The following is a 27,671-nucleotide window of genomic DNA, read 5'->3' on the forward strand; positions in this document are numbered from 1 at the left end:
CCCCGATTTCCCAAAAAATCGGGTTTGCGTGAATTTCGAGAAAAACTTGCGTGAATGCGTGAATTGCGAAAGATTTTTGCGTGAATGCGTGAATTTAGGGTCCGCTGGGGGGGCCTCTTTCCAGACTTTTGCTATAAAGCATTAAAAAGCCTTAATTAGCATTAATTAGTTTTTACAAGCATTTGTATTAATTAGCGGGTGGCAGTTAGTGAAAGCTATGGCTAGTTTATATGGTACACTATTTGAGAGTATAATTTCAAGACGGGATCTTTCATAGATAAGGAGTAATTAACTGTGGAATTTTTCATCCATCCGCACTCTCATCCTAGATTACTCCTAATTTTGTCCTTAAATTGTAGCTGTTCAACTCATCCAATTAAGGCCGGACTAAAAAAATCGGAATATTTCTCTTTTTCTCAAAATAAATTGAAATGCTCATGTAAAGGTTTTCATAAAGAAAGGTTGTCTTAAACAGGAGATACCCAAAAAAGACAATTTGGTACATTCTAAAAATAACACCGACTTGACTTGTTCTTAACATTTTGGCCATCGAAGTCTTATGTTCTTATATAGTTTGTTCTTATAAAAAACGCGTAGAGACAACTTTTTGGCTAATTTTTCAAAGAGGCCCCCAGCGGTTTTCGTGATGGCGTGATTGGCGTTTTTCAACTTCGTGATTTAAGATTTTAAGGTGCGCGATTGCGTGATCGGAGTAGCCAACGTGATCAACGTGATCGGGATAGAAAGGAAATTTAACTCGTGATAACGTGATTTTGAATATTTTTTTTGCGTGATTGCGTGATTTGAAAGGTGACTGGGGGACTCTTCGAATGAGCAAAGGCCAAACATATTTTGTGATGGAAAGACGGTCTTTGTATTGCACCACATATTTTTTAACATCTCTTAAAGCGAAAATGATAATCCAATCAAAAAAAGATTCTTATCATCAATTTTCAATTGTTATTGAAAGGGCTTGACTGGTAACTTAGTAACTAGGCAACTAAAGGCATTATGGGCATTATATGTAACCAGTGAATAGTCTACGTAAATCTGGTTCGTTAGGTTTTTCCAGATTTGGGAGGTTTTTTGTGAGATAAGTATACGTGTTTCTATTTGATTGTTTGTAAACGAGATGGTTTTGTAGTAGTGGAACGATCTGTGCATTGAGAAAGTGATAGTTGTTGAAAGGAAGCTGCTTATTCGTTTGTTGTAGTTTTTATGCTTTTAACAGGAAACTTCTGCAAAATTTTTACGAGCTTTGAATGGAGTTATAATTAAGAAAGGCTTTTTGCAGCAAAGTTCGTTTGCTTTAACATACAACATAATTTAGAACCATGGAATTTTATATCGCGCTCATTTTCAAGCCCGGTTGGTGGGGGTGGAGGCACTCGATTCAAAAACTAACGACCGTACGTGCGGCCCAAAATTAGGCCTTTGAAACCGGACAGTTACACAAATTTGGGTGCGAAAAATCTACCCTTACGATACGGTGAATTTTCTTGATTTTTATTTTTTACCATTTTCAGGCAAAATATGGTCTGATTTTCCAAATTTCGCACCCTTAGACCCTGACCCTGAATGGGACTGAAATTCCAAAATTTTCTCAAATGTTCTACTTTTTTCCCAAATTTTCCAAAAATAGGCACCCTACGAGGGACTGATTTTTCTATTTTGGTGTTTTTGCGACCCTACCTGGGACTCATGGAGGTTAAAAAAGGTACCTTGACCAGCGGTGCATCCCCGTAACCCATCTTGCCCTAGTACCCCCCCTCCCGGGACTTTCGCCTGTCCCTGTACCTCCATTGATGTACTCCTTACATAGATATTCCCCATATGAAAGATTCTTTAAACAGAGTTTGTTATAAACGTGTATATCAAGAGGAGAAAAACAATCAATGGTCTAGGCGACCTGAAGAGAAACCTTTGGGTACAAGGGGCAAAATAAGGAGTCAAGTATCAATGTTAACGGAAAATTGCAAGTTTCTTTTATCACACCCTCTTCGCACGGACCCACTGGCAACCCTTCCCATTGGAAAAATTGGAAAAAATATCGTCCCCAGTGGAAAATTATACTCTTATTTTTGTCCATTTGGTCCATTATTTTTACCCCCACTGGTCAATAAAATCCCACCGGGTCTGCGAGAAGGGGGTGTTTTATCCCTGTGTATTTGTATTTGTGACTTGGAGAGGACTTTTAAAGCCTTTTTTAGTGAATAAAATGAATGTTAGTGCTAATAAATTTTATTGATTTACAGTATTACAGTAAATGATGAATAAGAGAGGTGGTCGCCAGCGAAAAAACAAACAAAATCAGACGAAATGTCAATTTTGTGATTTGTTTGTGGACAGCATAGAAGACCACCAATGTCCTCATATGGCACCTGTTGGGGGTGTTGATGGTTTTGGTGTGGGTGGAGGTGCTCAAAATGGCGATGCCTTAATCGATGAAGGTATTCATATAACTATTTATATAAGGTATATTGTTCCATTCACCTCTGAAAAAAAGGTTCATTTTCCGACCTTTCCTCGACAGGGAAGACTAAAGATAGGTCTGGTCCTTATGGACAAACCCTTGCCAATTTTAGTCTCTACTCCCCCCCCCCCCATCAGAATTAGTAAAGGCAAAAAGTAGTTGAGCTCCAGCTCCTGGACTATGCCAATTTGTTCTGCTTTCTCTCCAGTTTTCAAGTAAGGCAGGCGTTTCTTGCGATTTGTATTTTGTAGCCTTGATAGTAAATCCCTTTCATAATATAAAAGCCCAAAAACTGTTTGTTTGGAATTTCCCATGATACCATACAAGGAATTATCCTATAGACACGTTCTTGATGCTAATACTTAGATGCTAAAAAGTGACATTTAGTTGAAATCTCAATGAGATCTATAAATACAATAATCGAAAACTATAAAAATTATACACGCAAGCCCCGAGTCTTTTTACTATGTTTTTTTATAAGAACATCCAAAATTGTACCTTTGTGCCAAAAATCAAAAAATTTCTATGATTCAATCTCAAGAAAAGTTGGTAACGAACGGACGGACGGACGAACAGGGGTTAATTTATAGGACCTCCACCCCACCGGGGTAGGTCCAAAACGTGTACACAATAATATGGGTGGAGGCATTCGTCTTGTCACTCTATCCAAAAAAAGACAGTGGGTGGTGCGATCCGAAGTAAAGCTTATTAGCCAAGAAAAAGTCAGCCAAAAATCGAACTTCTGATGTAATTTCACAGGGAGATAATTTCTGAAATCTGTCTAACATAATCCCAAATTTTCGTATTTTTTCGGAAATTTTAGGGAGTTACAGTGTTGTTTATCTCTCTTGTCGACCCGTACAGTGCGCTTTCAAAAAGTTAAAGCTAAAAGGACATCAGTCTCCAGCTCAATAGCTCTCTACTGACAGTGTATAGTGTCTCAAAAAACTGCTTTCCTATAAATACACGTTTTTCATTTCAATATAAGAACACCCAAAAGTTATGAAACCCTTTGAATACACCCCTTTCTCACAGACCCACTGGAAACCCTTTCCAACTGGAAAAATTGGTCAAAATATCGTCCCCGGTGGAAAATTATCGAACAATTTTTGTCCACACTGAGAATAATCAAATAAACCAATCCCCACTGAATTTTCTGACTTGAAAACAAAAGAATTGAAATCCACAGCCATAAAAAATATAGGAATGTTAATCCCCATCGAGTCTCAGTCCGTTTTTTTATCCCAACTGGCTGAAGTCCTACCTGTCTGTGAGAAAGCGATGTTCGAATGCACTTAACTTCTAAAGTTTTAAGCCAGAAATGGATTAGGTAGTCAAAGGTATTAAAAAGCTTAGCTTTGACTTTTTAGGTGTTGAAATCATCTTCACATGGCTCGAAGATCATAAAATCGATGGAAAAATGAATTCCATTGATTTACTTATCATGGTAGGCTGCTTACATAACAATTTTTATCTTTTTCAATGATTTTGGTGCAAGGCACGACCTCATTAAATTACATACAGGGTTTCCATAATATAGAACAAAAAGAATTTCATTTTGACACACCACCTTTGAATTCAAGGATTTATTCTACACCAATTCAATTTCCTCTTTATGTAAACCTTTGATCGGTAAAACTAAGGCTACACTGATGTTTTTTTCCAGGCGACTGTAAAGCAATTGTTTTGAAACATTTTGTATTGCAGCCGCCTAGAAAAAAATATTGGTGCAACCCTAGCTTAACCCAAGAAGTACTTGATGTCAAAAATTTCCAGTGTTGGAATTCTGTGAAATCATAACTTTAGCAATACCTGACTGGGTATTAGTCTGGAATTGAATCAAATTTCTTTGGAAAATGTATCGTCCTTTCTAAGCTTGGATCGTCAATCTTATTGAAACAATTGCATCCATCAAATTTTCGCACACCTTTTCAAAAGTAGTGGATGTTGTATTTCACACCCTTTGTCACAGACTCACTGGGACCCCAGCCCTACTGTGAAATTGGACAAAAATTTCGTCCCCGGTGGGAAAATACCTTGGATTTTCAGCCCCACTGGGAATTTGATTTTGATTTCATCCCCATTCGTCGAAATCCAATGTAAAAAAATTGTACTTCAAAACCACCCCCACTGGATTTTTTAACTTTGGAACAATAAAATTTCTTAATAAAATTTTTTATCCCCACTGAGGAAAAAGTTCCACCGGGGGATGTGAGACAGGGGTGCTATTTCATCTTACCGTAAGTCTAAGTCTTCTTCTAAAGCTGACGTAATATTTTAAAATAAGTCCTCCAAATTTAATTATTTATTTATTTGGATTTCAGGATGACAGAGTTCAACTCAAGCGAAGCAACGACGGATCCTTCAGATCAGACAAGAAGAAAATTCCTTTTGGCACAATACGCAGAGGCAGACTTTTGATTGGAGAGAAACATTTCTGCTTAAAAGAAATTGTGACCAATCAACATTCGAATGTAGTCCCTATAACAATCGACCGAGGTGAGCCATTCCTCATTGAAAGTAAACCCCTGCCTCACAGCCCAAGTGGAAATTTTTACCACGCAGTGAGGAATAAAATATCTATCGATAGTGAAATTCTATTGCGTAAAGCTCAAAAAATCCAGTAAGGATGATTAATTGTCCAAGTTTTTCCAACGAATTTCGAATGGGATGAAATCAAAGTCAATTTGTCAGTTAGGCATAGATTGTAGGATATTTTTCCCACCAGAAACGAAATATTTTGACCAAATTTTCCAGTGGATCGGGGGTCCCATCGGGTTTAGGACAGAGTTTTAAAAGTAGATAAACCCATGTTTATCATAAATTTTTCCTCAATTGACAGAAAAGATTGTATCATAGAGTAAAATAATTAATTTTTACCTGAATAATGACACTTGGAATTCCATTAAACTGATCCAATTGCGTCAATTCAGCCAAGGCATCTTGCTTTCTTAAAGGACGTGGACATTTCTAAAGAAAGAGAACAAAAGATGTAGGTTGTATGTAAAATGTGTTTACAAACTTTTTCTCCATTTAAAGATAAGTACATCGTTTTCCTTGGAAGAACTGGAGTTGGTAAATCAACGTATATCAATTCTTTCGTCAATTATCAACAACACGGAACCTTCCAGAATGCGAATGATGGTCCTTTATACGTTCCAATATCCACAAGGTTCAACCATTCATACCAAACAGATGATAGTGATGAAATTGAAGATCAGATAGTGACTTTGCAAGTTCCAGAACCATCCAAAAAGACATCTGAAACAAAAACAAAATCTGAACCTGAAAACGAATGCGATGAATATGCACAAGGTGACGTGACGTCATCAGCTACAAAATTGCCAAGAGCTTATGAAGTCCAACCGAAAGATGTGAACCATAAGATTATCTTGATTGATACTCCAGGTGTTCAATCGACCACTGGCAAGCTGACTGATGAAGAAGCTTCAAAAGATACAGATAAAGAGAATAGCAAATTTATCATCAATCATTTAGCACAAGTTCCCTTTGTTAGTGCTTTCGTTATCCTCTTAAAGCCAGACGAGGAAAAGTTGGACATGTCTTTTGTGGCGACCATCAAATCATTATTCAGTCAACTTGATGAGTCAGCAAAGAATAATGTTGTTTTTGCGATCACGCATGCCAACAACTGCTGTTTCCGTGATACCAAAACGACAGTGGTGCTGAAAAAGACTTTTGATCAGATTGGCTTGGAGATCAAAATCACCAAACGCAATATATTCCATTTCGATAATTCACCATTCCGTTACCTAGCAACCAAGAAGCTTGGTTACCAACCAATCGAAGACGAGGCTGATATGAAAAAATGCTGGCATAAAACAGTTGAGAATTGTGAAGCAATGATTACATATATTGATGCATTGGAACCACACGATACCAGCACCTTGGTTGCTATTGACGACACAAAAATGATGATCAACAGTACTATAAAACCATTGGTCAAAATCAGCAAGTTGAACAAGGAAAATATTTTCAAGTTTGAAAGTATTATCAAAGAAGAAGCGAATAAAGAAGGTAGCGAGGTGATACAAGCTGCTTTGAAAACATTGGTTTACTAGAAAGTCGACAAGCCCTTCACTGCATGTACCAATATCGAATGCCATCAAAAGCAACAATTTAAACCAAAAGCTGAACCTAAAGAAATCATAAAGAACATGTACAACAAAATTTGCTGTGAGAGCTGTACTGTACCTTTTGTGACCCAAGAAACAACAGGAAGTTGGATGTTGTATTTTTGCCGAACCATGAATTGGTCTGGCTATTGTAAAGTATGCAAGCACAAGTTATCAGAGCACCAGCATGTGGCTTATGATCTAGCAGAAGTCGAAAAAAAGTTTAAAATGAAGGTTGAAGATTTGCCAGAAAAGCTGAAGAAGCTTAAAGAAGAATTGAACATCACCATTGATGCTCTTGTCTATTTCACCAAGTTTCTAGACTGTCGTTGCATGTTCAAAGAAGATGATTTGGCTATTGGGTAATTTTATCAATATATCACCAAACACAGATACTAAAACTATTTCTCTACGAGCCCGGGGCTAAAAGTAGTCGCTGGACAAGTCTCTCTATGGGTTATAAAAACAACAAAAAGTAAAACCAGTCTCTCGAAGGTTCACTATTTTCCCATTGTTGGCTTGAATTAAGGGTACTAAAACCGTGATAAATCAGATCCCTGGTCGGTTTTCGGAGGGCCAGTTCACACATAACCGACATTCCCAAACGCCCAACCCTAATACATTACCGGCTTACGAGAGCTTTCCCAGTCTAGATACATTTGATTTTGATTATTAGGTACATAAACGAAGAAGTCGAAGCATCGTGTCTACAACGTAATGAGCAAGCAAACTCCGTGACAGAATTGCAACGGAAATGGGACGAACTTTATGCCAAATGTTTTGAAAAGCATAACCAACAACAGATGAAATTGTTGCTAGATTCTCAGCTGTTAGAAGAGGCGACGAAAGATCTAAACATGAATGACGGCCATGACTCCCACAAAAGACCAGAAGGTAGTGTATTGATTACCTTTTCAATGGTGTATTAATCACAAAATTTGATGTATATATCAACATGAAAAACATCTAAATGATTGTGAACTATTCCCTCATAAAACCTGGGTAATTCAAGGAGACATTTTTTGAGAACAACTGGGGTCCCTTAAGAAGAAGGTACAAATCCTGTAGGTCTGTCCTGCAAAAAAAGCTTCCTCAACATGGGTGGGATGAAATCCATTTATAAAGTACCGTATTAATTCAAATAAACGCCCCTCATCGAATAAACGCCCCTCTCTAAAGGAAAAATTTTCAATACATGCCCTCTAGGAAGGCAGGCCGTTTATTTGAAACAAGTAGCTGTTAGGGAGAATCATATGGAGGAAAATTTAAAATATGTGTTGATAATTGTATTTTTGAATCATTCAAACTAGTTTGACTCATTTTAAACATATCTAAAATGAAATATTTCAACTGAAGAACAACAAAAGGCAAAACAAGGTTCCAATTTACTTTATTAAAGTGACCTTGGTGGAATATTATTTTTTATTCGAACTAATACGGTAGGCCAATTAACATTATAGAAATTCATTTATCTTTAGCTTTTACTGAAGAAGTTAAGCGTAAAGCAGACGAAGAAAGTCGAAACGATCCAGAATTTAAAGCTCTCAAAGATCAACTGCAAGTGGCAGAGAAGAGTCGCAAAGAGAAGGAAATTTTGGCAGCCGGATTGGAAGATATGCAGGAAAAATTCAATGAGAAAATGTCAGTAAACGTCGACAAAAAGGATCTAACACCCAAAAATGTCGAAATCAAAATCAAAGAGCTTTGCCACTTAGATGAAAATGGTGCAACTTTTCAGCAATGTTATGATAATATCAAGAATGCTAAAAATAAAGGCGTGCTGAGACCAAAATCATTAGTCAACTCACGTGACATACCAAAACAAACCATGAAAAAAGAGCCAGTTGAAGCTTAGAATGCATGGCAACTTGCAATAATAAAGTGACTAACTCTCTTGTAGATATGAAACGAATGATGTCGTGAAATTCATATGTAATTTAAACATTCTTTCAGAATGATACAATAGACGGACGTTAGAGATATTCCCTTAAAAATTCTTGATGTCCACTATAGATAGAATCTTGTTGACGGAATCTTACTCAGAGAATTGTTGTCAAATTTTCTTTTGCTTTTTTATAACTCAAAACATTCAATGCCATGGATATAATTAATATAAGGCATATGGATGGACTTTAGAATTGAGAATAACATTGTATATATTTCTTCGGAAAAAAACACGATTTATCGGAATTTATTGTAACAATTACTCTTGGTCACCTAATAGCCGTCGCCCCCCGCTAATTAATTGTCCACCCAGGACATTCTTATTTCAGCCCCGTCCCCACTTATTGATTTTTGGGAATATGTTTTTAAAAGTTCACTATTTTGTTCTAATTTTGCTGTATTATATAAGACTTCTTTTGAAAAGTTTTCAACCCAGGACACTTTTATTCCAACCCCCCTGCTTATTAAATTTTGAGTTCTTTTCCAACCCCCCCCAGCTTATTCCAAACCCCCCGGCTATTAGGTACCCGAGAGTAGTAGATTACGTACGAGGTAGAAAGTTTTCGTTTTGCGCTATATTCTTTCTTGAATGAATCTAACCATAACTCTGTCAGTACTGCCCAGCTAAATTTCCTTAATTTAGGATGCATTCGTTCAGCTGCCGGTAGTTTTTATTAAGGAACTAATCGAAAATAATTTGTAGAATAGATCTTGAAAAAAGCTTTTCAATGAACCCAAACATGACCTATTTTGCTGTGGTGTAAGTCAATAAAATTGAAGATGATATCCATACCATTGCTTCCAAAAATCCTAATTTCAGATTTTCGTTTTCTACTGTACTGAAGAAGCTAATAGAATAGGTCTATGAATCCAGTAAGAAGTCTTTAAGTGTAATTAAGTGTTATAGGTTATTTTATATTATAAAATTTAAGATTTTGAAAGTTTTTAGATCTATAGTAATTTTTTAGAAATGGCCTGAAATTTTTCGATTTATGAAAAATTGGAATTTTAAACAAATTAATTTTAAAGGCACACAATAAAATTACTTTTTGGTTAGAAATTAGTAGAATCTGGGAAATCCTGTGTAAAAAAATAATAATAATAAGTGTCGTATTAGAGGAAGTTTAACGCAGGCTGGGTCTGGGCAAAATATTTTGATGCTTTTAATACATCTTTTGTAAAAAGAAATTTTTGTAGATAGTTCTATGGTATGATTCAGTATTCTAAAATCTTTTTGATTTTGAATAAATTTTACCATATAGTTTATTTTGCCCTTCGATAGGAAAAAAATAGCATCATGTTTTTTATTTCAATATGATATGTTGTGATTCATAACTTTGGAAGTAGTTTTTCTACTGCTTGTAAGATAAGTTTTTAAACCTTTAAAATGGTGCAGTGATCTGGATAGTTGGATTGAACATGAATGGTACTCCCCTTTCTCACTGACCCGGTGGAAATTAAGGTGGGGGACAAAATAAATAAAGGACCTACTGTGATTGTCAATGGGCTATTCCGGAAAAAATTTGAACTCCCTTAGTTGAGGAGGTCATTTTTGGGAAAGGTGACCCCCCCTGGATTTTTTTTCAATTTTTCAGGACGCTCTTGGATTTCTTTTTCTCATTTTTTTAAACACCTTGGATTTTTGAACTCGTTTTATAAACCGACTACCCTGAATTTTCACCCTCATTTTTACTGACCACCCTGGATTTTCCACCTCATTCTACTGACAACCCTGGATTTTTACACTCGAAAACCAGACCCTTCTGGATCTTTTTATTTACCATACCAACCTGGACTTCCACTTCACGTGCACTTTCTCAACATTGGGGGTACCGACTATTTCTGAAATAGCCCAATGTGGGAAAAATACAGTCTCTTTTTGCCAAATGTGTATAAATTGAATATAAATTTCTTTTTTTGTTGTTCACCAAATGCGATTACAGGGATTACATTCAACTTCAAAAAATTTTTCAGGTTGAGTTTTTCGGTTAAAATTTCAACAATAGTTGAGAGTACAGTACGTCGCAAAATTGCTGATCCCTGGTTCAGCAGAGCGAATATAAATTGTGAAACAAGGGTGTAATCATAGTCCGTACTAAAAACGCTGGTCTAGAAGCTTTTTATTTCTAACTTAAACTTGCGTTGAGAAATTTATTTTGCTCATTTTTTTATCGTATTTTGGATAAATATTTAAATTTTGAACTTCTTTCCTCTACCGCTTAAAGTGTTAGCATCTATTGGTGCTGGGTCTCTAACTTTTCATCTTCATATATAACAAATGAGAGAATCTTTCAGAACCATTATAGGAGAGTCAAGTCAGAAAGGGGGATAACAATTAGATTAATAAACAGGAGACCACATGCTCTCCCCTACCATTAAGACCATTTTTTCATTCATGTCCTCCCATTCAAAAGTGGTCCCCAAAAAGCTATCCCTTAATAAACTTCCCGCCAAGATGGCTGTGTTTCTGTTCATTTATTTCAAAAAAGTCGATTCTTTCTTTTATTTGATATAAAAAAATCTCAAATTTTGATTTTCAACATTGATGAAATTGATAAATTTTCACTTTTTCTTTTCCTGTAAAATGCATTATATCTGATTAGATAATATTGTTTGTATAATAATATTTTTCAATTTTTAGCGTTTTTTTCTCTATTTTCAAAATTCTTCTAAGTCTATTTGTGACGTATCAATGTACCTAACAGCTAAAGTGAATAAAACGAAAAGAGAACATCGCCCCTCTTCTCATGGATCATAGGCAAGTACCTTATATATTCAGAAGAAAATAAATTTTAAGAATTTTTTTTTCGACAAAAAATGAAGAAATCGAAGAAAACTGTAAGTCTCTATATTTTCATTTTAACACCCCTGTCTAAATTTCCTTCTTGTTCATTATTTTACATAATTCGAAAAAGAAATCCATAAGGGAGTGGTCAGAAAGTATCTACTAGGGTGGGATGGAGGAAAAAATTCAAGCCCCCCTAGCCAGTCAATACATTTCTGGCACTCCTCTTAATTAATATAGGCATGTCCCTAAAAACATGACATTTTTTGAGACCCCTCCCCCCTGAGGGTGGGAAAAGATTTTGACATCCCCCTAAAATACTCCACCCCTCCCACCCTAGTAGATACTTTCTGACCACTCCCACATCTATTCCCGGGCTGTTTTGAGTTACGTTGAGAATATGACTTTACCCTATTGGAAGTTCAGCGGAAGTTCACTATTGCCTAACAAATGTATTGATTCACCCAAGCTAACCAAACAATTAATTTGTCTGCAATTCAGGATTTTTCCTTTTGACGGGTCAACCTACTGCATAGTATTTGCATTTATACATCCAAGACTGAACTCAATCATCAAATATTTTTTCAAACAGAAAAACATGTTGATACCTAAAGAACCAAAACATCGACAACGTCCGACAAATTCGAAAAGACGCCCTCCACTCATCACCAAATACATACGACAAGTCGGTAACGACGTCAAAATATCCGTCATTTTTATGTTTTTGCTAATCGTCTACATCACTATTGGAGCATTCATATTTTCACATCTTGAAGATTGCCAGCAACGTGACAGTCCGTTAGTCCATTCTAAAGTGCAGAAGAAGACACATACCTCCACACCAACAACAGAAAGTGATTTAAAGTCATTGAATCACCTTGTTAGCAAATATTGCAGTAATATCAGTGTAATTACAGTGGTTGGAACATTGACCAAAGAGGTACCAGAATGTCAGGATCTAGAGAATCTGGTTACAGTCAACTCAACAAAATCGACACCTGCAGGCCACCACCACCATCACCATGGAGATGATTCAAAGAAGAAAGAATGCAAAGAAACCTCCAAAGAACGGATGGAGAAGTGGTTCGAGTACACGTTCGCAACTACTCATGGGCTTGGTAAGACAATACAGATCGCTGGACTATAATGTAAACATAGGCATTTTGATGGAATATTCCCAATCTGAGTAAAAATAGTTCTACTGAGATGCAGTATGCAGGGGTGTGTTACAATTTTAAATATTGAAAATTAAAAAAAACTAGAATTCTGTCAACTTTTTTGAGAATTATTTTCGCCTGCACCTTAAAGAAACCTTACTTTTTACCAAAACTCTTAAATCTAGGAGCTTGAAAATCGAAAACTTGTAAGTTTAATATCTCCACCTTAGAAAAAAAACTTAGCAGAAAACATTGAGGGGTTTTAATGGAATCTAAAGCAGGTCCGGCGGAATAACAGTAAAAGTGGGGAGACTGAAGGCTAAAAATTAGATAAAATTCGCTATGAATTTGAGAAAAAAAATATAATTTGCCCAAAAGTGGTCTCCCCAGTCTCCCCGCTATAGCCGGGCATGTACAGGGCAAACATCTCATACAATTTGATTATTCCTTTGAAAATAGTCTACAAAAATGTTAGTCTAATCTAAAGGATTATTTTTTAAGAAGAGTATAACACACCTTTGTGGTGTTATAACCTAATAAAAATACTCTTTTTTCATAGGTTTTGGTATCATTCTTGACAATGCTCCAAGTAAAATCGCATCCATTGTTTACTCCACTTTCGGTATTTCATTCACCATAATCACTTACACAAATTTCGGTTCAACCATATTAAACACTCTCAAACTACTTGTGGTGTTGATTGAATTGAAAACAGCCAAAAAATATAAACGGTACATCAAATTTTTACATTTTAAATGTTTCTTTATCACTGTGGTTCTCTTAGTTTCGGTAATCGTTGGAGCAAGTTTTACTACAGCGTCCATGAATCAAGATTACGGATCTTTCATTGATCATTTCCATTTTTGGTGGCTGACCATTCTAACTATAGGAACTCGACAAGTCAAATTTTACAATCAAAAGAACACTTATTATATGGTTTCATGTTTTGTTTTCATTTTCGTTGGAATGTCAACCTTAGCAGCTACCATTTTGAATTTATGTCAAGCTTTTTGGCGCCTCCGTAAATTGAACAAAAAACGTGGGCGTAAAGGGTTTTGTTGGTGTTGTTGTTTCGATGGCAACGAAGAAGCAGTCTTATACAAAGATGTCGCAATCCAAAAGTGGGGAAGTCTTCTAAGTATCAATAACGCAAGTCAAGTCGAGTTGCGTTCCTTAGACAGCAGTATGCGTATCTTTGAGAATTCAAACCGTGTAGATAGCCAGTGTACTATTAAAAGATTATCAGAGATTGAGAGGGATCGCCATCGAAGCGGAGACGAAGGGAGTGATTCGGATGATTCTGCAATGAGGGATGCTGATGATGAGGAATGTGGTATCGTGACTTCACCCATAATGGTGACCGCAGCTGTGGCTACAAAAAGAACGGTCAATGATATTAGTTGATGAACTTGTTACCCACTTCAAAAGCACCGTCAAGTATAACTAATGATAGAAACCTGAGAATAAAGAAAACATGTTAGGAAAATAATAACATTATGCTCAAAATATAGAATTTTTTTGAATAGCCAAGTAAATTAAATTTCTACATCATCCAATTATTCCAAATAAAGACACTGATTTAAATTGAAGATAGCAAATTTATATATTTTTCAATACATCGGAAATTAACTTATTAAGAATGACTAGTCATTATATATTCTTTTGTTGATTTCGTATAAACAGGACGCCAATAAATTGAGTGAAACTTTGCTTGATACTGGGTGACCTAGACCTAAAGGAGTAAATCATCTCAAATGTATAAAATTTTGATTTATTTCAGATTTTTTCTTGATGATTTTATGATCTATTGACCTTGAGGCCTCCTCCCTCGTATGCCAAGATTTATAGAAACTTTCGACCAGTGATAGTTGACAAATAAAGTTAATTTATAAAATTCGACCATCTGGGCCGTTGATATTTTAAAGACCAGCCAGTATTTTATGCAAAACTAAATACCTATTTACGGCATAACCGGTCAGAGATCGTAAATAAATCTAATCCGGGGGCACTGACCCCGACGGGGAGATGCCACTGGAGTTTGAAAATTGGGACCCTGTCAAAACAAAAGATCGAAATTCTTCTTATTTTCACCATGAAAAGATGACAAAAATGACTGAAAAATGACTGAAAGTAGACAAAAAAATTGAAAGTTTTCACCCTGAAAACTGTCTAAAATAACCAGAAATCAACCCTGTCAGATGCACATTTTGAAAGTTAGTAAATTTGGGACCCTGTCAGATATCTTCAGAGCCTAAAAAAGCGACCCTGACCAGCAGCCCATCGAGCAGCCCATATCCGCAATTTTGCCTAGGTACCCTCCCGGGCCTATAGTATAATACTCTCCAAATTCTAAGAAAATTTTTAAAGTCTATCAGAAGTTATTAAAGAATTTTGGTCAAGAAGACAGCCAAAATGTTCTTGTTTATAGAAGACGCCCTTATGAATTTAATCATGTGATTAAACGGCTGTCTGATACCCAAATCAGCACATGAGCGCTTTGATTGATTTTCGAAAGTCTCTTAATTTAAAGATACAAATCAACGGGTTTACAAGGCTGTTCAATATAAAGCCAAAAAGTCGAATGTTATCTGTGACAAATCCAAAAAAGCATTTATGTCGGTATACAAATGCAAATAAATCGAATGCTACCAGACCAGGTATTAAAAATAGGAGCACAACAGCCAGAATGATGTTGAAAACGCCAACCACATTTTTTTCAGTTTTTATTCGAAGGCCAATTGCCTCTTGAGAATTTGTTAAGGATGCACTGAGTTTTTCTTTGAATTCGTTATTTTGTGCCCGTAGCGCATATTTTACACGGATGTACACGAAAATCATGAGCAGCGCATGCCCCACGGTTATAACATTCGAATGGATAATAACAGCGTAAGGAATATGATCGATAAATTTCATTGGAGCTGCTGCTAAAATAGCCAAAATCCAAATTGTTATCGAATATTTGACGCACCGTTGCCAGCTCATGTTTACACGGTACTTGATAGGATTTATGATGGCTTTGTAGCGATCGTAAGATAAAGCACCGACGCTAAATATTGCAGCTAGAATAATAATATCGGGTGCCACCAAGTCCATCCAAAAGACAACGACATTTTTCTCTTTATACCCTGCATAAGCAGTTATAGGAGCCACAACACTCGCCACAAGAAAGTCACAAAAACATAGATTGAATATCAAATAATTAAAGGGCGTACGCAATTTCTTCAACGGGTCTTTCAGTACAGTGATCATGACTGTCCCATTTAATACCGCAGCTAAAAATCCAATAACACTGTTTACGATGCAAGTAGCTAATGCAAATTCAAAACCACCATTGAATTTTGTACAATCCATATTCCCAAAAAAGATTTGTTGTGACAGTTATACCAATAGCTTTTTCTAGTATTTGCTCTTTCTAGTATTTGAGTTATTTATGTTATATATGATAGCTTGCTACTTTACAGAGAGCAAGTTATAGGTGAGTTAAGTATAACATATTTCATATACATAGAAAATGTATGAAAAGCACTTTCAGTTGCCATAGGACTTGAGAGTTTAAAGTATCAGTTCAGACGGAAAATACAGAATCAAAACAATGAAAATGTTTATTGAGTCAATAACATTTTGTTTATATGAACTGAGATTTTTTCCTCAGAAATGACTTACCTACAGGCAAATGATCTAGTGATCCAGTTATTTATTTGTCGGATGTATGAAGAAAAAAACAAACAATTATTTACCAGTCCCCAATTTTCAAATAAAATTTCTCGAGGGAAGAAATTTTGACGAATTGAAACTGGCCTGAAAGAAGGCTGCTTGCATCCTCTAACGAATTCTATACGACCTGCGGTTTTGTGGATGTCTGCGATTCAGACTGGCCTGACATAATGAGTTTAAAAGGGAATCTAAGTAAATCCTCAACAGATTCTCTAGAGCTATTGGACTTAAATACAGAAAAATGTGTGGTTGATGTTTCAACATATTCTTGGCTGTTGTGATTCTATTTTTACACCCCTGTCTCACAGCCCCGGTGAAACATTTTCCCACAGTTGGGATGAAATTTTTATTGAAATCTCAATGGGGATAAAAATTCTATTGTTCCAAGATTAAAAAAGCCAGTGAGGATTGTTTTGGAGTGCAATTCTTAAGCATTGAATTTTGAATGGGGATGAAATCAATTCCCTAGTGGGGGTGAAATTGTAGGGTATTCTTCCCGCCGGGGACGAGATTTTGGCCAAATTTTCCAGTGGGGCTGGGGCTATTAATCACAAGGCTAAAAACTTATTAGAATGATTCATGTTAAAGGACTTTTCAAATTTTCGTTTTTTATGATTTTTCTCTCATTTTTTTCACACGTTCGAGACTATAAATTTTAACCTGTTTAAAATTCCCTTCTCTCCTTAAGAATTTAAGAATCACTAAAGAAAATCTTATGAGAGGAGGCCAACTTAATTTGTTGTTTTACGGGCCCAAGCTACCCAAAAAAGAGGGTCGGTCGGTCGGCGTAGAATAAAAATAAAAAGCCAGCGAAAACTACTACATCTTGACAAAAATGCGAAATAGAAAATGAAAAGACACAAAAAGGTCGAATTTATGGATAAGATAAAAAATTGAAAATAAAGTTCTCAAAGTCATGGAAAAACTACAAAAATTTCGAGATTGAAAATGAAAATGTACTACCAATATCAATTTTTTTTTAATTTCGTATTCTGGAATTTCAGGGTCGGTCGGGCCCGTAAAACAACTGATCAAATTGGTCTCGCCTGACTCAAAATTAAAAATTTTCAAATATCACAAGCCTCATCTTAATTTATGTAGTACTTATAAAAAGAAAATAAAGAATATTTACTCTCTTGAGTTAAAAATTCTCACTTCAAAAATAAAGCTGTAGGAAAACATCACTCTTACAGCTGAAAAATATCCAAAGATTGCAAGATTTTTACCACCTACTAAGTAACTGGATTATAAGATCGAATCATACAGAAATCTTCAATTTTTCACGAATAAAATTTTCTCAGGATCGTTCTTAAAATGTCGAGCATTTCCCCTGTACAGCTGTTGCAGTTTTTTTTTGCATTTTATATTAATAAGGGATGGGAAAAGAACTAAAGAAAATGTGTGGGTGGTCTTCAACGCTGTAACTTTGCCCAAAAGCACAAATTTGCCTTTTTTGCATCCTAAAGTTCTTTTCTACGATATTTTTTACATAAATTCGAAATTCTTCAAAAAGGCGTTTATACACCAAAGGGGCGAAATGTGATTCAAAGTAGTATACCCTGTGAAGCACTATACCTTGTAAAAATCACATAACGCGAGACCAATTTGATTAGTTGTTTTACGGGCCCGACCGACCCTGAAATTTCAAAAATCGAAATAAAAATAAATTAATTTTCATAACATATCATAGTAAATTTTCAAAATTTTGGTTGTTTTTCAAAGGTTTCGAGTTTTTATGTTCAATTTTTCATTTTATCCATGAATTCAAGCTTTTTGTGTCTTTTTATTTTCTTTTACGCATTTTCGCCAAGATGTAGTAGTTTTTGCTGTCTTTTTAGTTAGTTTTGCAGGTGAAATTCTACTTTTATTTTTATTATTTCGCCGACCGACCGACCCTCTTTTTTCGGTAGCTTGGCCCGTAAAACAACAAATTTCGTGTTTCTCACATGATACTATAGATGGATTTGATTTACTAACAGCGTCTGAGGTTTGGTGTTTGTTGTTAAATTTGATGATCCTTTAAAATGTTTTGATCGTAAACTTGTTTCAAATGTTTTTGACTGGAACATGATCACTGTTTTTGGTTTACGAAAAATGCCAAAAAAAATCAAAAAGTAAATATTGCTTTGATGGGTAATCTCGTTTCAAAAGTTTTTTAAGAAAAACGCAGGCAAAATTTTAGATTCCTTAAATCGCATCAATTTCCCTGTAGTGCTTTCCAATTTCAACATCCAAAGAACTTCAAGAACTTCAGCGACAGCTTAACGACGCAGGGTATCGGCTAGTTTAGTTTAGTAATTTACCGTTTCAAGGTTCTTGTGGGAAATAGGCCCTTGCAACCCAGAACACGATAAAAAAATATAATGTACGAGAATTATACAAGGTGTCCCGAAAAAAAGTATCGAGTTCGAACATGATTCTAATTAGACGGTTGTTGTGTATATAAATCTTGATAAAAAAACGGGTCATTGGATTGGTCGTTAACTATTCAAACAAAAACTTTTATTATATTTTTCTAAAGAACGCGTCATCTCTATTGTTTTGAATAACCAATTATGTGAGCATCTTATAAAAACTTCAACTCAACTGAAAAAAAACACTACTTTCCTTTGACAATTCCTCAAAATTGAATAAACACCACATTCTTTACAACAATTATCGAGGTCGATACTCGAGGTCCTTTCAGGCACTTTTTTTTTAGTTCGTTTCAAATTCAACATTCCTTTGAGCTGTCTAAAAAACGGATTGATAGGAGTCCCCCTGGACAAAAACCTCCAGACCCCGGTGGTCAAAAATTGGGTATTCGGGTTGTCTCAAATTCGTTCTGAGCTGTCGTAGAGGAAACCGTAAGGGTCTCGAAAAAAATCCATTCGGTATACTCGGCAAAGGTTTTCGTTTTAATTAGTGTCCGAAGTCAGTCATTATTTACATCGAAGCTTTCTACTGAAATACTCAATGTACTCTCGCATTGTCATTTCTTGCCGCACCCTCAGAGCATTGAGGCCGAGGTAAACGATTCCAACATTCCATCCAACATGCCATTTTCTCTCTGTTGGACGGAATGTTGGAATCGTTTACTCGAATGCAAAAATCGAAAAGGAAGAAAAAAAGTGTTGGATGGGAATTTGATCGCCATCAAACATTTTGTCCAACATTCAATTCTTTTTTTAGTGTTGGATCATTTGGATTCGTTTACTCAGCACACATCCAACATTTGAAAGGGAATGACGTCATTAGAAATAGAATCGAATGTTTTTTTGTCAAAAATTTGAAACATTTCGTAACAAATTTAAAAAGATGGTAGAGAAGCTACTAGCTCCTCCAATGGGGGCACTGAAATTAAGCGATCTATCGTAGAGGTGTGACCCTTTAAAGGTACTTTTTTCAGGATTCCCAAAATTTTAGAAAATTTGACCATTTTTTGCCTTATAATAGATAAATAAATTTCAAGAAATTGCAATTTCTCGCTAGAATTTTCTCTGCATTGTAAGGATCCAATTGTTCTATAATTTTTGTCCATCATCCAACATTTGTCCAACATTTCAATTTCTATGTTGGATGAAATGTTGGAATCGTAAAATATATAACTGTTGCAAGTTTAACTAAAGAATTTTATTTTTTTCGAACGTGAATACGTGAATTGGCAAAAAATTGTGCCTGAATACGTGAATTAAGGGTCGACTTTGGGGGGGGGCCTGGCGAGGGGCTCTACAGAGGAAAGATAAAAGAAAGATTTTTTTGCCAAAAAAGTTAAAAAAGGAAGGTCTTAGGTTAATAATTTCAAAAAGCTTTTTTGGTCGGAGACCTTTATAAGCTACCGAGGATGTAGCAGGTGTCTAGCATTCTTACGAGTTTCATTTTCAGTCTCCCACTTTTCAGCCTGATCAGTTGGATCCGCCTTTAATTCAAGAAGATGAGACGATGTTATCGTCCTTTACTTACAGTGATAGTAAAGGCGGGAAATATGGCGTTATGGCGGTATAAGGAAAAAAATCGGCGAGAGAGTTTCGAAGGCTGGCAAACTCTTTTCGGCAAAAAGACTGTTTGCGAATTTTCTTCGGCTTTTGGCTTATTTCTTAGATAGTGATTCCTCTTATTGTCTATGTTATATCCCTGCTTAAAAGGCCATAAATTCTTAAAATACCGATCAAAATTTGATATGAAATTTTCTTTTTAATGTTCGAAAAAACGTCTGAAATTTCGGAATAAAATCAAGAATTTTACGAATTTTCACGTAAAAATTATAAGGAGTTTAACATGAAATAACATTTTTTGGTTTGGACGAAAGTTTTTAAATATCTTTTTTTAAGATCTTCAAAGAAAAACATAATCAGGAAAATTCAAGTTCAATTTTTTGTTACTGAAGAATTTATTATATAAATATTATTCATTCTATAAATACTTAAACAAAGTCATAAAAATTAGATAAATAAAAAAATTACAGATCACTGAATTCTAAAAACTAAACACTCACATCTAAAATCTTATAAGAGTACACACTCAAATAATTAAAATTAAGTTTCTTGCACCCTAACTTTTCCACCGGTTAAAAAACAACAGTTGAATTCTAGATTTATCATTACCAAAGGCTAAAAATGGCTGAAATTCTAGCTCTAGACTGTTAAAAACACATATCAGAAATATACAGATCCCAATTAAAACTTGGAAAATTTCGAAGATTAAAATTTATAATTTATTTACACGAACATAAACAATTAAAGGCAAAGGATTATTTCATTTTCAGGGGGTATATGTTCTTGTTTGCTTCGAAAATTGACAATAACAATCAGGGTTCGTACAATGAGGTGCGTTAGACATGTGATGGTGGCCGCTTGTGCCAGCCTGTGGTGGCCCAGCATAGTTCTGGTGTGGCGAATAATGTTGAATACCAGCGGGTGGTTGCTGAAGATGGGTGGAAGGTGGGGCGGAGAAATTTTGATTGAAATTACCAACCGATGATGAATGATAGTATCCTTGAGGGGAACCAGGGTGCATGTTTGTAGCGGGCGGTGCTGTAGCCGGATGGGGCGGATAGTGGTAGAAGGGCGATGGTTGTTGGTGCATTTCTGGGTAGACATCATGCTCTCGAGCGAACTGGTACCCTGCAAGCATGACCGGATCAATCCATTGTAAGCCACGTGGCCGTTTCCGTAATGCCCGACGTTTCCGGTAATCGCCTTTGGAAAAGCTTTCATAATAGGTCGGATGAATAGCCCAGTTGCAGCTACGGCCATTTTCCGGTCGATGTAACTTGATGAAGCAGTCATTTAATGAGAGCGTGTGACGAACACAATTTCTCCATCCGGTACCACGCTTTTCCAATGAAGGAAAATGTTTCTCCATATGTTCATAAATGTCTGACAAAGTACTTTTACTACTTTCTTTCTTTAAAATAGCTTGCGCAATCATAGCTGTGTAACTGGGTAGACCATTCTCAGTTTGTGGCTGACCGTTATTGGTACCAGTTTTAGTAGTATTGTCTTTGGATATAAGTTCGTTTTTAATATCTTGTGTCTTTTCAGGTGTTTTTGATTCAGTTTTATTCATTTGTTGTTGCATGATTTTCTGGACTTCGTTTTTCGTACTGTTTTCAGGCGATTGGTCCTGTTTTGGATGTTGCATCATATCACCGCCCATTAGACCAGTCGAAGTAGGGCGGGCGCCTTCCATCATATGATGGTGTGACGTCGGTATAAAGTTATTATCGACATAGTTGGGTTGACTATAACTTCTTGGTCGGTTGGCATCATCATTAAAGTCCATTCTTAGTTCTGGTTTATATGTAGGTGGTGTTTGAAAACCTGTAGTGGACATTGTGTTTTGGAAGGCAGACGACGGAGGCTGGTTCAGTGTAGCTGATGGTAGTGGAGGCTGTGACAAATTGGCGACCGTTTGATTGGGAGGTGTTGGATAGCCTCTGGTGTCAGGTGGCAAAGTCATTGAAACGTTAACTTGTTCTTGTGCGATGGGATCTGGTTTACGATAGAAATTAGCAGCATTTCGAAACTGATTTCCATAAGGATCAAAACGTTGGAAATCCTGTTGATGGGCGGTTGATGGTGGAATGGCGGAATCGTAAGGCGTGTATTTGTAAGGATCTGTGGACACGGTGAAACGGTGGACACCAGAAGCATCAGTATTAGTTGTAGGGGCACCAGTTGGTATCGTGCGATCGGTTAAGAAGTTATATCCATTGGTTGTGATAGCAACTGGCGAAGTGCGTTCACCTGAGATAGCAGCGTGTGGCCAGCGAAAAGTGTTTTCTGTACTCAGGTCATTTGTAGATGTATTTGGGACTGAGCCTCCTCCAACACGTCCTCCATGGAATGGAGTTGGTAAATATTCAGAAGTAACAACCGTATTCATGATTCCAAATTGTTTATCTTAATCATCAACAAAATGTTCTTAACATCAACAACAAACAGCAAGATAGTGAAAGATATCACATAAACAATATGTCATCCGAATGTATTCTTTCCTGTTCCTCACTCTTTCAAAAAGATTATTTGTTTTCGTAAATCTCAAACCAGCAGATTTGGCGTTTTGGCATAAAAACACGGTATACAAGCAATAAAAAGCGTCCAATGAAAGAAACGAAAGAAAAACTATCGTCCAAATTTATTTGAAAGCTTTTTCAATGTGATTGAATTGAAAATCTGAAGATGTTTTTGTAATCGAATCCAAGGCTTGTCAATAACATTTACTGTATCTCGACGAGGCTGCTTGCAAACACACTCACTTGTTTAATAAAGAGATCCAACTTATAAATCATCATTTAATAATGTTAGAATATTGACCTCCTTATTCGTTTCGCCTTTGCAATTTGTACCGCAGCCAATCAGAGCAGAGCAGTTCAGAATTGAGCCAATTAGATTGCAATAGGATTTAAGAAGAACCAATCAGATTGCACAAAAGTGCTCTCATTCGGTAGAATATGAAATTGAAATATCTTTAGGGGGTGTAACCTTGAATGGCAGACAGTTTGGTTCAAACTATTTTTTCATTTGTATCGTTGAAACAACTTGAACAGTATTGAGTATAGAGTTATTCTCCCTTAAAAATCTTTCTTTCATGCATCAAACAAAATTTAATTTTGTTTTCAGACCTTTCGTCTCAGATATCCAACTATTTTGTTTGTGACAAATAACAAGTTCAACTATGTATAAATATGTCAAACAATACAGCAGGTACCGCTAAGACTTTATTTCAAAATTCTTCTACCCTGCATTCAAACGTTAATCTAATTCACTGTTTAAAATTTTCTTCTTTCAAAAAACAGATGAAATAGGCGCGTTAAAGTTGTTTTCAGAGACGGGAAATTTTTCTCAAAAAAATTATTAAAAAATTTTTAAAAAATTTTAACATTTTTTTAAATTTGATATTTTTTATCGATTTTTAAAACATGTTAAATTACAAAAACATGGCATTTTAAACTTGAAAATATTAATACAAATATGGTAAATTTAAGCAAATTTATTACGTAAATTTTCAAATAATACACTTTAAAAACTGTAACAAACGGATTGTGATTTCCATTTCACGTGGTAAATATTATATGGTTTCTTTTGGTTTTTTAAAAACAATCAAACTTTTTCTAATGCTATTATGATACGGCCTCTGGCAAAGCTTCGTTTTAATTCGATAACAGAGTTTGCTTAGAAGAGCTCGATTGGAAGAAAATAAAAATATACAAAAAAGGAAAAACATTGCATTCGAGATGCCACGAAAGAACAAATTGATAATCATCATAACCTGAGGTTAAAGATTTCAAATCGAAAATCAAAGTTGAAAAGTTTTTAAAAAATTTACCAAATTGTCAAAAAAGAACCCCTGTTTCAGAACCTTGTGTAGACTTCCAAATAGTCAAAGAAAGCCTTCCTTTCACATATCACTAACCACTTGAAAAATAGGCATCAGGCACGACGCAACGGGTACGGCAGGTACGCCGAAATTATCGTCTTTGTCGGTATAATCGCTATGAAATCGCTTAAATTTCCTCATTCGCCGTACCAGATATAAAAAGCTTTCGTCGTGCCTGGGCATGTGTTAAAAATACAGGAGAACTACAGGAAAATTCTTTAATTCCATTAATAAAGCTTCGATATTGAATCACTTCTTGATTTGAATTTTCGGAAGGTTCTAGTAATAATTTGACATGCGCAGTATGGTACGGTGAGAATTGACCAAAAGAGTTTTAATCGAAGTGCATTGGGGAGGCCCCCAGCGGTAACTCTGAACACGATATCACGCATTTTTTTTCTTCAATCACGATCCCTTTGAAAAAGTCCAAATCACGTATCACGGCTCAAAAATCTTCCAAATCACGATCAGTTTTGACCTCTGATCACGCAGAAAAAATTTCCAAATCACGTAATCACACTGCAAAAAAATCACGAAAACCGCTTGGGGGCCTCTTTGGAATCGAATGGTTTTAGTTTTTAATAAATGGTCGCACTAGTGATAAATCCGAGGTATCTTTTGACTGCAAAAAAGAACTATCCATTGCACAAGACCTGTCCGATAATATTCCAGGAAAGGTGCTAAATTTAAATTTTAAAGTATAACTTGATCTTTCTCACACACTTTCAATTTTATAAAGTGAAAAAAAAAACGATAGTAGGATACAAGCTGTGAGACTAATCTTCGAGCTCTAATCCCGATTAAAAATCTCAGTCAACCTGGTTATGTACTAAGATCAAGTTAAAAAAAGCAACGCTGGGAAATTAATCTGAGGCCAAGTTGCTTTTGTGAAAGTGCGTATATGACTTAAGTCATTGTGATCTTTGAAGAAAAAGGCGCTCAAACGCTTACATTAGCGAGATTATGTATCGGAGATATTCTACGGCTACGGTTGCGGGGCTGCCTGCACGGGTCGTCAACAAAGGCGACATGTCGTTGTCTGCTTTGCTCTGTACGGGAAAAACACCAAAACACCGTATAAGCAAAGTCGACATAATGCCGTACGTCAAATATCGAACTTGCTTTTACCCACCATTTCCCTCGCCACTTTAGCCGTAGCCGTAGAGAATTCCAGATACATAATCTCGCTATTGGAGGGTCCTATGGGGTTTCTTTTTCGTTGGCTATATTCATACGGTAAATGAAAAGTCTTGAAGAAAAAAAAATCTATCGCGGATTGAATAACCTTAATATCATTAAGTAGGTCAGGTATACTTCCGGTGGTTCTAACATTGCGTAATTGTACAAAAATAAAGTCACATGACGACATATTTAGGATAGGTTTACACTATCCAAACATTAGTTCTACGGAAACCCCTGAATACCATCAATCGGGATAAAAAGATCTTACTCCCGGATTTAATCTTCCAGGTTAATGGGATTGTGAGACAGGAACTTGGAGATGCGATGCCTGACAGGGATGTCTAGAAAGGGATTGTGAAGGATAAGGCCTCGACCATGGTCGAACCATAATAATGTTATGACATTATGTAATACAAATGGCTATTCTCGTTTAAGCTTGTATATAACGAAACGAAACGAAAGGTGAAACCATGAGCAAACAAAACAAAAACAACACTGTTTTAAAGCCTTGTAGATAATATATCATTGCGGGTTAAATGGAATAGAGCAAGAAAGATAAGGACAGAAATCAAAATAGCAGTGAAAAAATCAATTTCAAATTATACAGTGCAACACAAATGAAATATTAAAGACAACATGGCAAAGATTTCCAAGAAGATTTTCTCACCGACACAATCAACAAACACAGGAGAGTTGAGCACCATCTATTACTTTTACGTCGTATACGAATGTATCTTAATCAATATTATTGGTTTTGTAACTTTGTTTTTCCAATGTGAGTTACAGGGTATTGAATATGAATTCGAAAATAAATATGGTCCACAGATGAATATTACACAATGGGAGTGGGACTCACTCTTCGGTCATTATTGGCTAAAACATGATTTAAACTGCAATACCAGGTAACCTTTAATATGTTTGCGCGCACTGTTTTTTTTTTGAAAAAGTTGAAATTTTTCTAATTTCTTTTTGAAACTCAAAACTTTAAAATGTCATAAAAGCTTGTAGCTTTTGATTTGATTTATAAAATGGTTTTGGTACCATTGGAAAGTTATTTGTATACCCTTTCTAAAAGCATTCGGTTTATGCCCCTATAAATCAAGTGGTCAGGAGCCCTCAGGAGCTATGGCCTCAAGTCTGAGAATTATTGAGAGAGTATTTTGGCTTGTTTTGGACGCGTATACGCGTCCCTCGTGGTCTAAGGGTTAATATGTTTGAAAAATTTGAAATTTTTAATTCCAATGTTGGTCAAATTTGATGGGTGCATTTTTTATGGGTGACAGTTTCAATGGGACCATGATTCCATAGGAAAACTTTCTGCCATTCTTCAAAGAGCTTGTGACTTGCACAAGTAAAGAATTGATTGAAAATCCAAACTTGTAAAAACCAAGACTCAATACGAATAAGCCATTTCTTTTTATATCCCAAGTGGAAATGGAGGAAAAGGAGTAAAACAGGATGTAAATCATAAAAAATACTTTGGGTCTCGATCTAAGATGGACTATAATGAAAGTAGATAAATGAAATTTAATGATTTAATACCTTTTCCTAATTTCTATTCTAGAGCTGCACATTGTTCAACGTATATGATTGCTGGTTGGTTAATGATCGCAAGTGTTCTACAAGCTTTCGTCAATTTCGATGGACTACGTCAAAAATTATTCCCAAAAACCAACAATGATGTTATTCTACCAAAGTCTATCAAGATGATTTGCATGTATGCTTTCTTTGTTTGTGATTGGTATTGGGTGGTTTTGATGTATGTCTTTAAGGATGTGGTAGGATGGCAACAGGCGATTGGATCAGCTGTTGATATTGCAATACGTTTGGTATTCGTCATGAAGCCGAGCCTGATGTTTAAAAAAGAAGAAAATAAAGACCAACTTGGTGATGGTGTTAAATCACAAGTAATGGACTCCAAAAAGTTGTATGGAGAAAATGGAATCAAAGATCAAAGAAATCCGTAATTAAGAATGAATACAAGATAATTTAATGACCTTAATACAGAAAAGTAGACATTTGGAAACTTATCGTCGATGAATAATTCTGGATAAAAATAATCAAAATCGCTTACATAACCTACGTCACCCTTTCATGAAGACAAACTTGGTCCATTTTTTGCACCATAAGGTTGAGATGTTTTAAATTTTATATTTTTTTCGATTAAATTTATTTTTAACTCCTGAAATTGGAAGCAAAATGATTTGACGAAAGCATGTGAAAACTACTCTGCCAAAAGAATACTTATAAAAAACACATAAAATTAAGTATCACAATAAAACTTTTGGAGCTTTTTCGCTCACCCACTGACCAATAATAGCCACAACAACACCCAGGACTAAATTATATATATATTGGTATATTGTATAAAAAAGGAGATTTCCCAAAGGGCGAGGGTATAACGTTATCAAAAATTAGCT

At 35.7% G+C, this 27,671-nt stretch overlaps 5 protein-coding genes and 1 long non-coding RNA gene across 6 annotated transcripts; 3 read left to right on the forward strand and 3 right to left on the reverse strand.

Annotated features, from left to right (window-relative positions):
* Positions 1-2,250: 2,250 nt before the first annotated feature.
* Positions 2,251-8,893, forward strand: LOC136798719 (uncharacterized). Its single transcript, XM_067055377.1, has 6 exons — positions 2,251-2,450; positions 3,844-3,920; positions 4,798-4,972; positions 5,513-6,971; positions 7,286-7,503; positions 8,088-8,893. The coding sequence occupies exons 1-4, from the start codon at positions 2,267-2,269 to the stop codon at positions 6,553-6,555; spliced, it is 1,479 nt and encodes a 492-aa protein (XP_066911478.1). The 5' UTR covers positions 2,251-2,266; the 3' UTR covers positions 6,556-6,971; positions 7,286-7,503; positions 8,088-8,893.
* A 2,305-nt stretch (positions 8,894-11,198) lies between these two features.
* Positions 11,199-13,981, forward strand: LOC136798720 (uncharacterized). The gene is made up of 3 exons (XM_067055378.1): positions 11,199-11,391; positions 11,931-12,456; positions 13,055-13,981. Exons 1-3 carry the CDS (start codon positions 11,371-11,373, stop codon positions 13,897-13,899), a joined length of 1,392 nt encoding a protein of 463 aa, XP_066911479.1. The 5' UTR covers positions 11,199-11,370; the 3' UTR covers positions 13,900-13,981.
* Positions 12,967-27,411, reverse strand: LOC136798727 (uncharacterized). Its single transcript, XR_010845428.1, has 3 exons — positions 27,326-27,411; positions 26,794-27,101; positions 12,967-13,867 (listed from the first exon to the last, which is right to left on the reverse strand). It is a non-coding gene; the product is annotated as an uncharacterized lncRNA (long non-coding RNA).
* On the reverse strand, positions 14,673-15,953 carry LOC136798721 (octopamine receptor beta-2R-like). The gene has a single exon (XM_067055379.1). The coding sequence runs from the start codon at positions 15,844-15,846 to the stop codon at positions 14,977-14,979; it is 870 nt and encodes a 289-aa protein (XP_066911480.1). The 5' UTR covers positions 15,847-15,953; the 3' UTR covers positions 14,673-14,976.
* LOC136798714 (forkhead box protein G1-like) lies at positions 20,600-22,984 on the reverse strand. The gene has a single exon (XM_067055370.1). It carries the CDS (start codon positions 22,573-22,575, stop codon positions 20,950-20,952), a length of 1,626 nt encoding a protein of 541 aa, XP_066911471.1. The 5' UTR covers positions 22,576-22,984; the 3' UTR covers positions 20,600-20,949.
* On the forward strand, positions 25,721-27,478 carry LOC136798724 (uncharacterized). The gene is made up of 2 exons (XM_067055381.1): positions 25,721-26,153; positions 26,816-27,478. Exons 1-2 carry the CDS (start codon positions 25,888-25,890, stop codon positions 27,216-27,218), a joined length of 669 nt encoding a protein of 222 aa, XP_066911482.1. The 5' UTR covers positions 25,721-25,887; the 3' UTR covers positions 27,219-27,478.
* Positions 27,479-27,671: the final 193 nt, after the last annotated feature.

Source organism: Clytia hemisphaerica, unplaced genomic scaffold, assembly GCF_902728285.1.
Source record: "Clytia hemisphaerica strain Z4C2 unplaced genomic scaffold, Clytia hemisphaerica genome assembly, whole genome shotgun sequence".
Taxonomy (NCBI): Eukaryota; Metazoa; Cnidaria; class Hydrozoa; order Leptothecata; family Clytiidae; genus Clytia; species Clytia hemisphaerica.

Excerpts from the sequence above, each read along its gene's own strand:
- LOC136798719 (XM_067055377.1), top strand. The coding sequence starts at position 2,267 with ATGATGAATAAGAGAGGTGGTCGCCAGCGAAAAAACAAACAAAATCAG. Across the intron at positions 2,451-3,843 it reads CGATGCCTTAATCGATGAAG|GTGTTGAAATCATCTTCACA; the intron begins GTATTCATATAA and ends TTGACTTTTTAG. Across the intron at positions 3,921-4,797 it reads CCATTGATTTACTTATCATG|GATGACAGAGTTCAACTCAA; the intron begins GTAGGCTGCTTA and ends TTTGGATTTCAG.
- LOC136798720 (XM_067055378.1), top strand. The coding sequence starts at position 11,371 with ATGAAGAAATCGAAGAAAACT. Across the intron at positions 11,392-11,930 it reads TGAAGAAATCGAAGAAAACT|AAAAACATGTTGATACCTAA; the intron begins GTAAGTCTCTAT and ends TTTTTCAAACAG. Across the intron at positions 12,457-13,054 it reads CGCAACTACTCATGGGCTTG|GTTTTGGTATCATTCTTGAC; the intron begins GTAAGACAATAC and ends CTTTTTTCATAG.
- LOC136798721 (XM_067055379.1), bottom strand. The coding sequence starts at position 15,846 with ATGGATTGTACAAAATTCAATGGTGGTTTTGAATTTGCATTAGCTACT.
- LOC136798714 (XM_067055370.1), bottom strand. The coding sequence starts at position 22,575 with ATGAATACGGTTGTTACTTCTGAATATTTACCAACTCCATTCCATGGA.
- LOC136798724 (XM_067055381.1), top strand. The coding sequence starts at position 25,888 with ATGGCAAAGATTTCCAAGAAGATTTTCTCACCGACACAATCAACAAAC. Across the intron at positions 26,154-26,815 it reads GATTTAAACTGCAATACCAG|AGCTGCACATTGTTCAACGT; the intron begins GTAACCTTTAAT and ends TTTCTATTCTAG.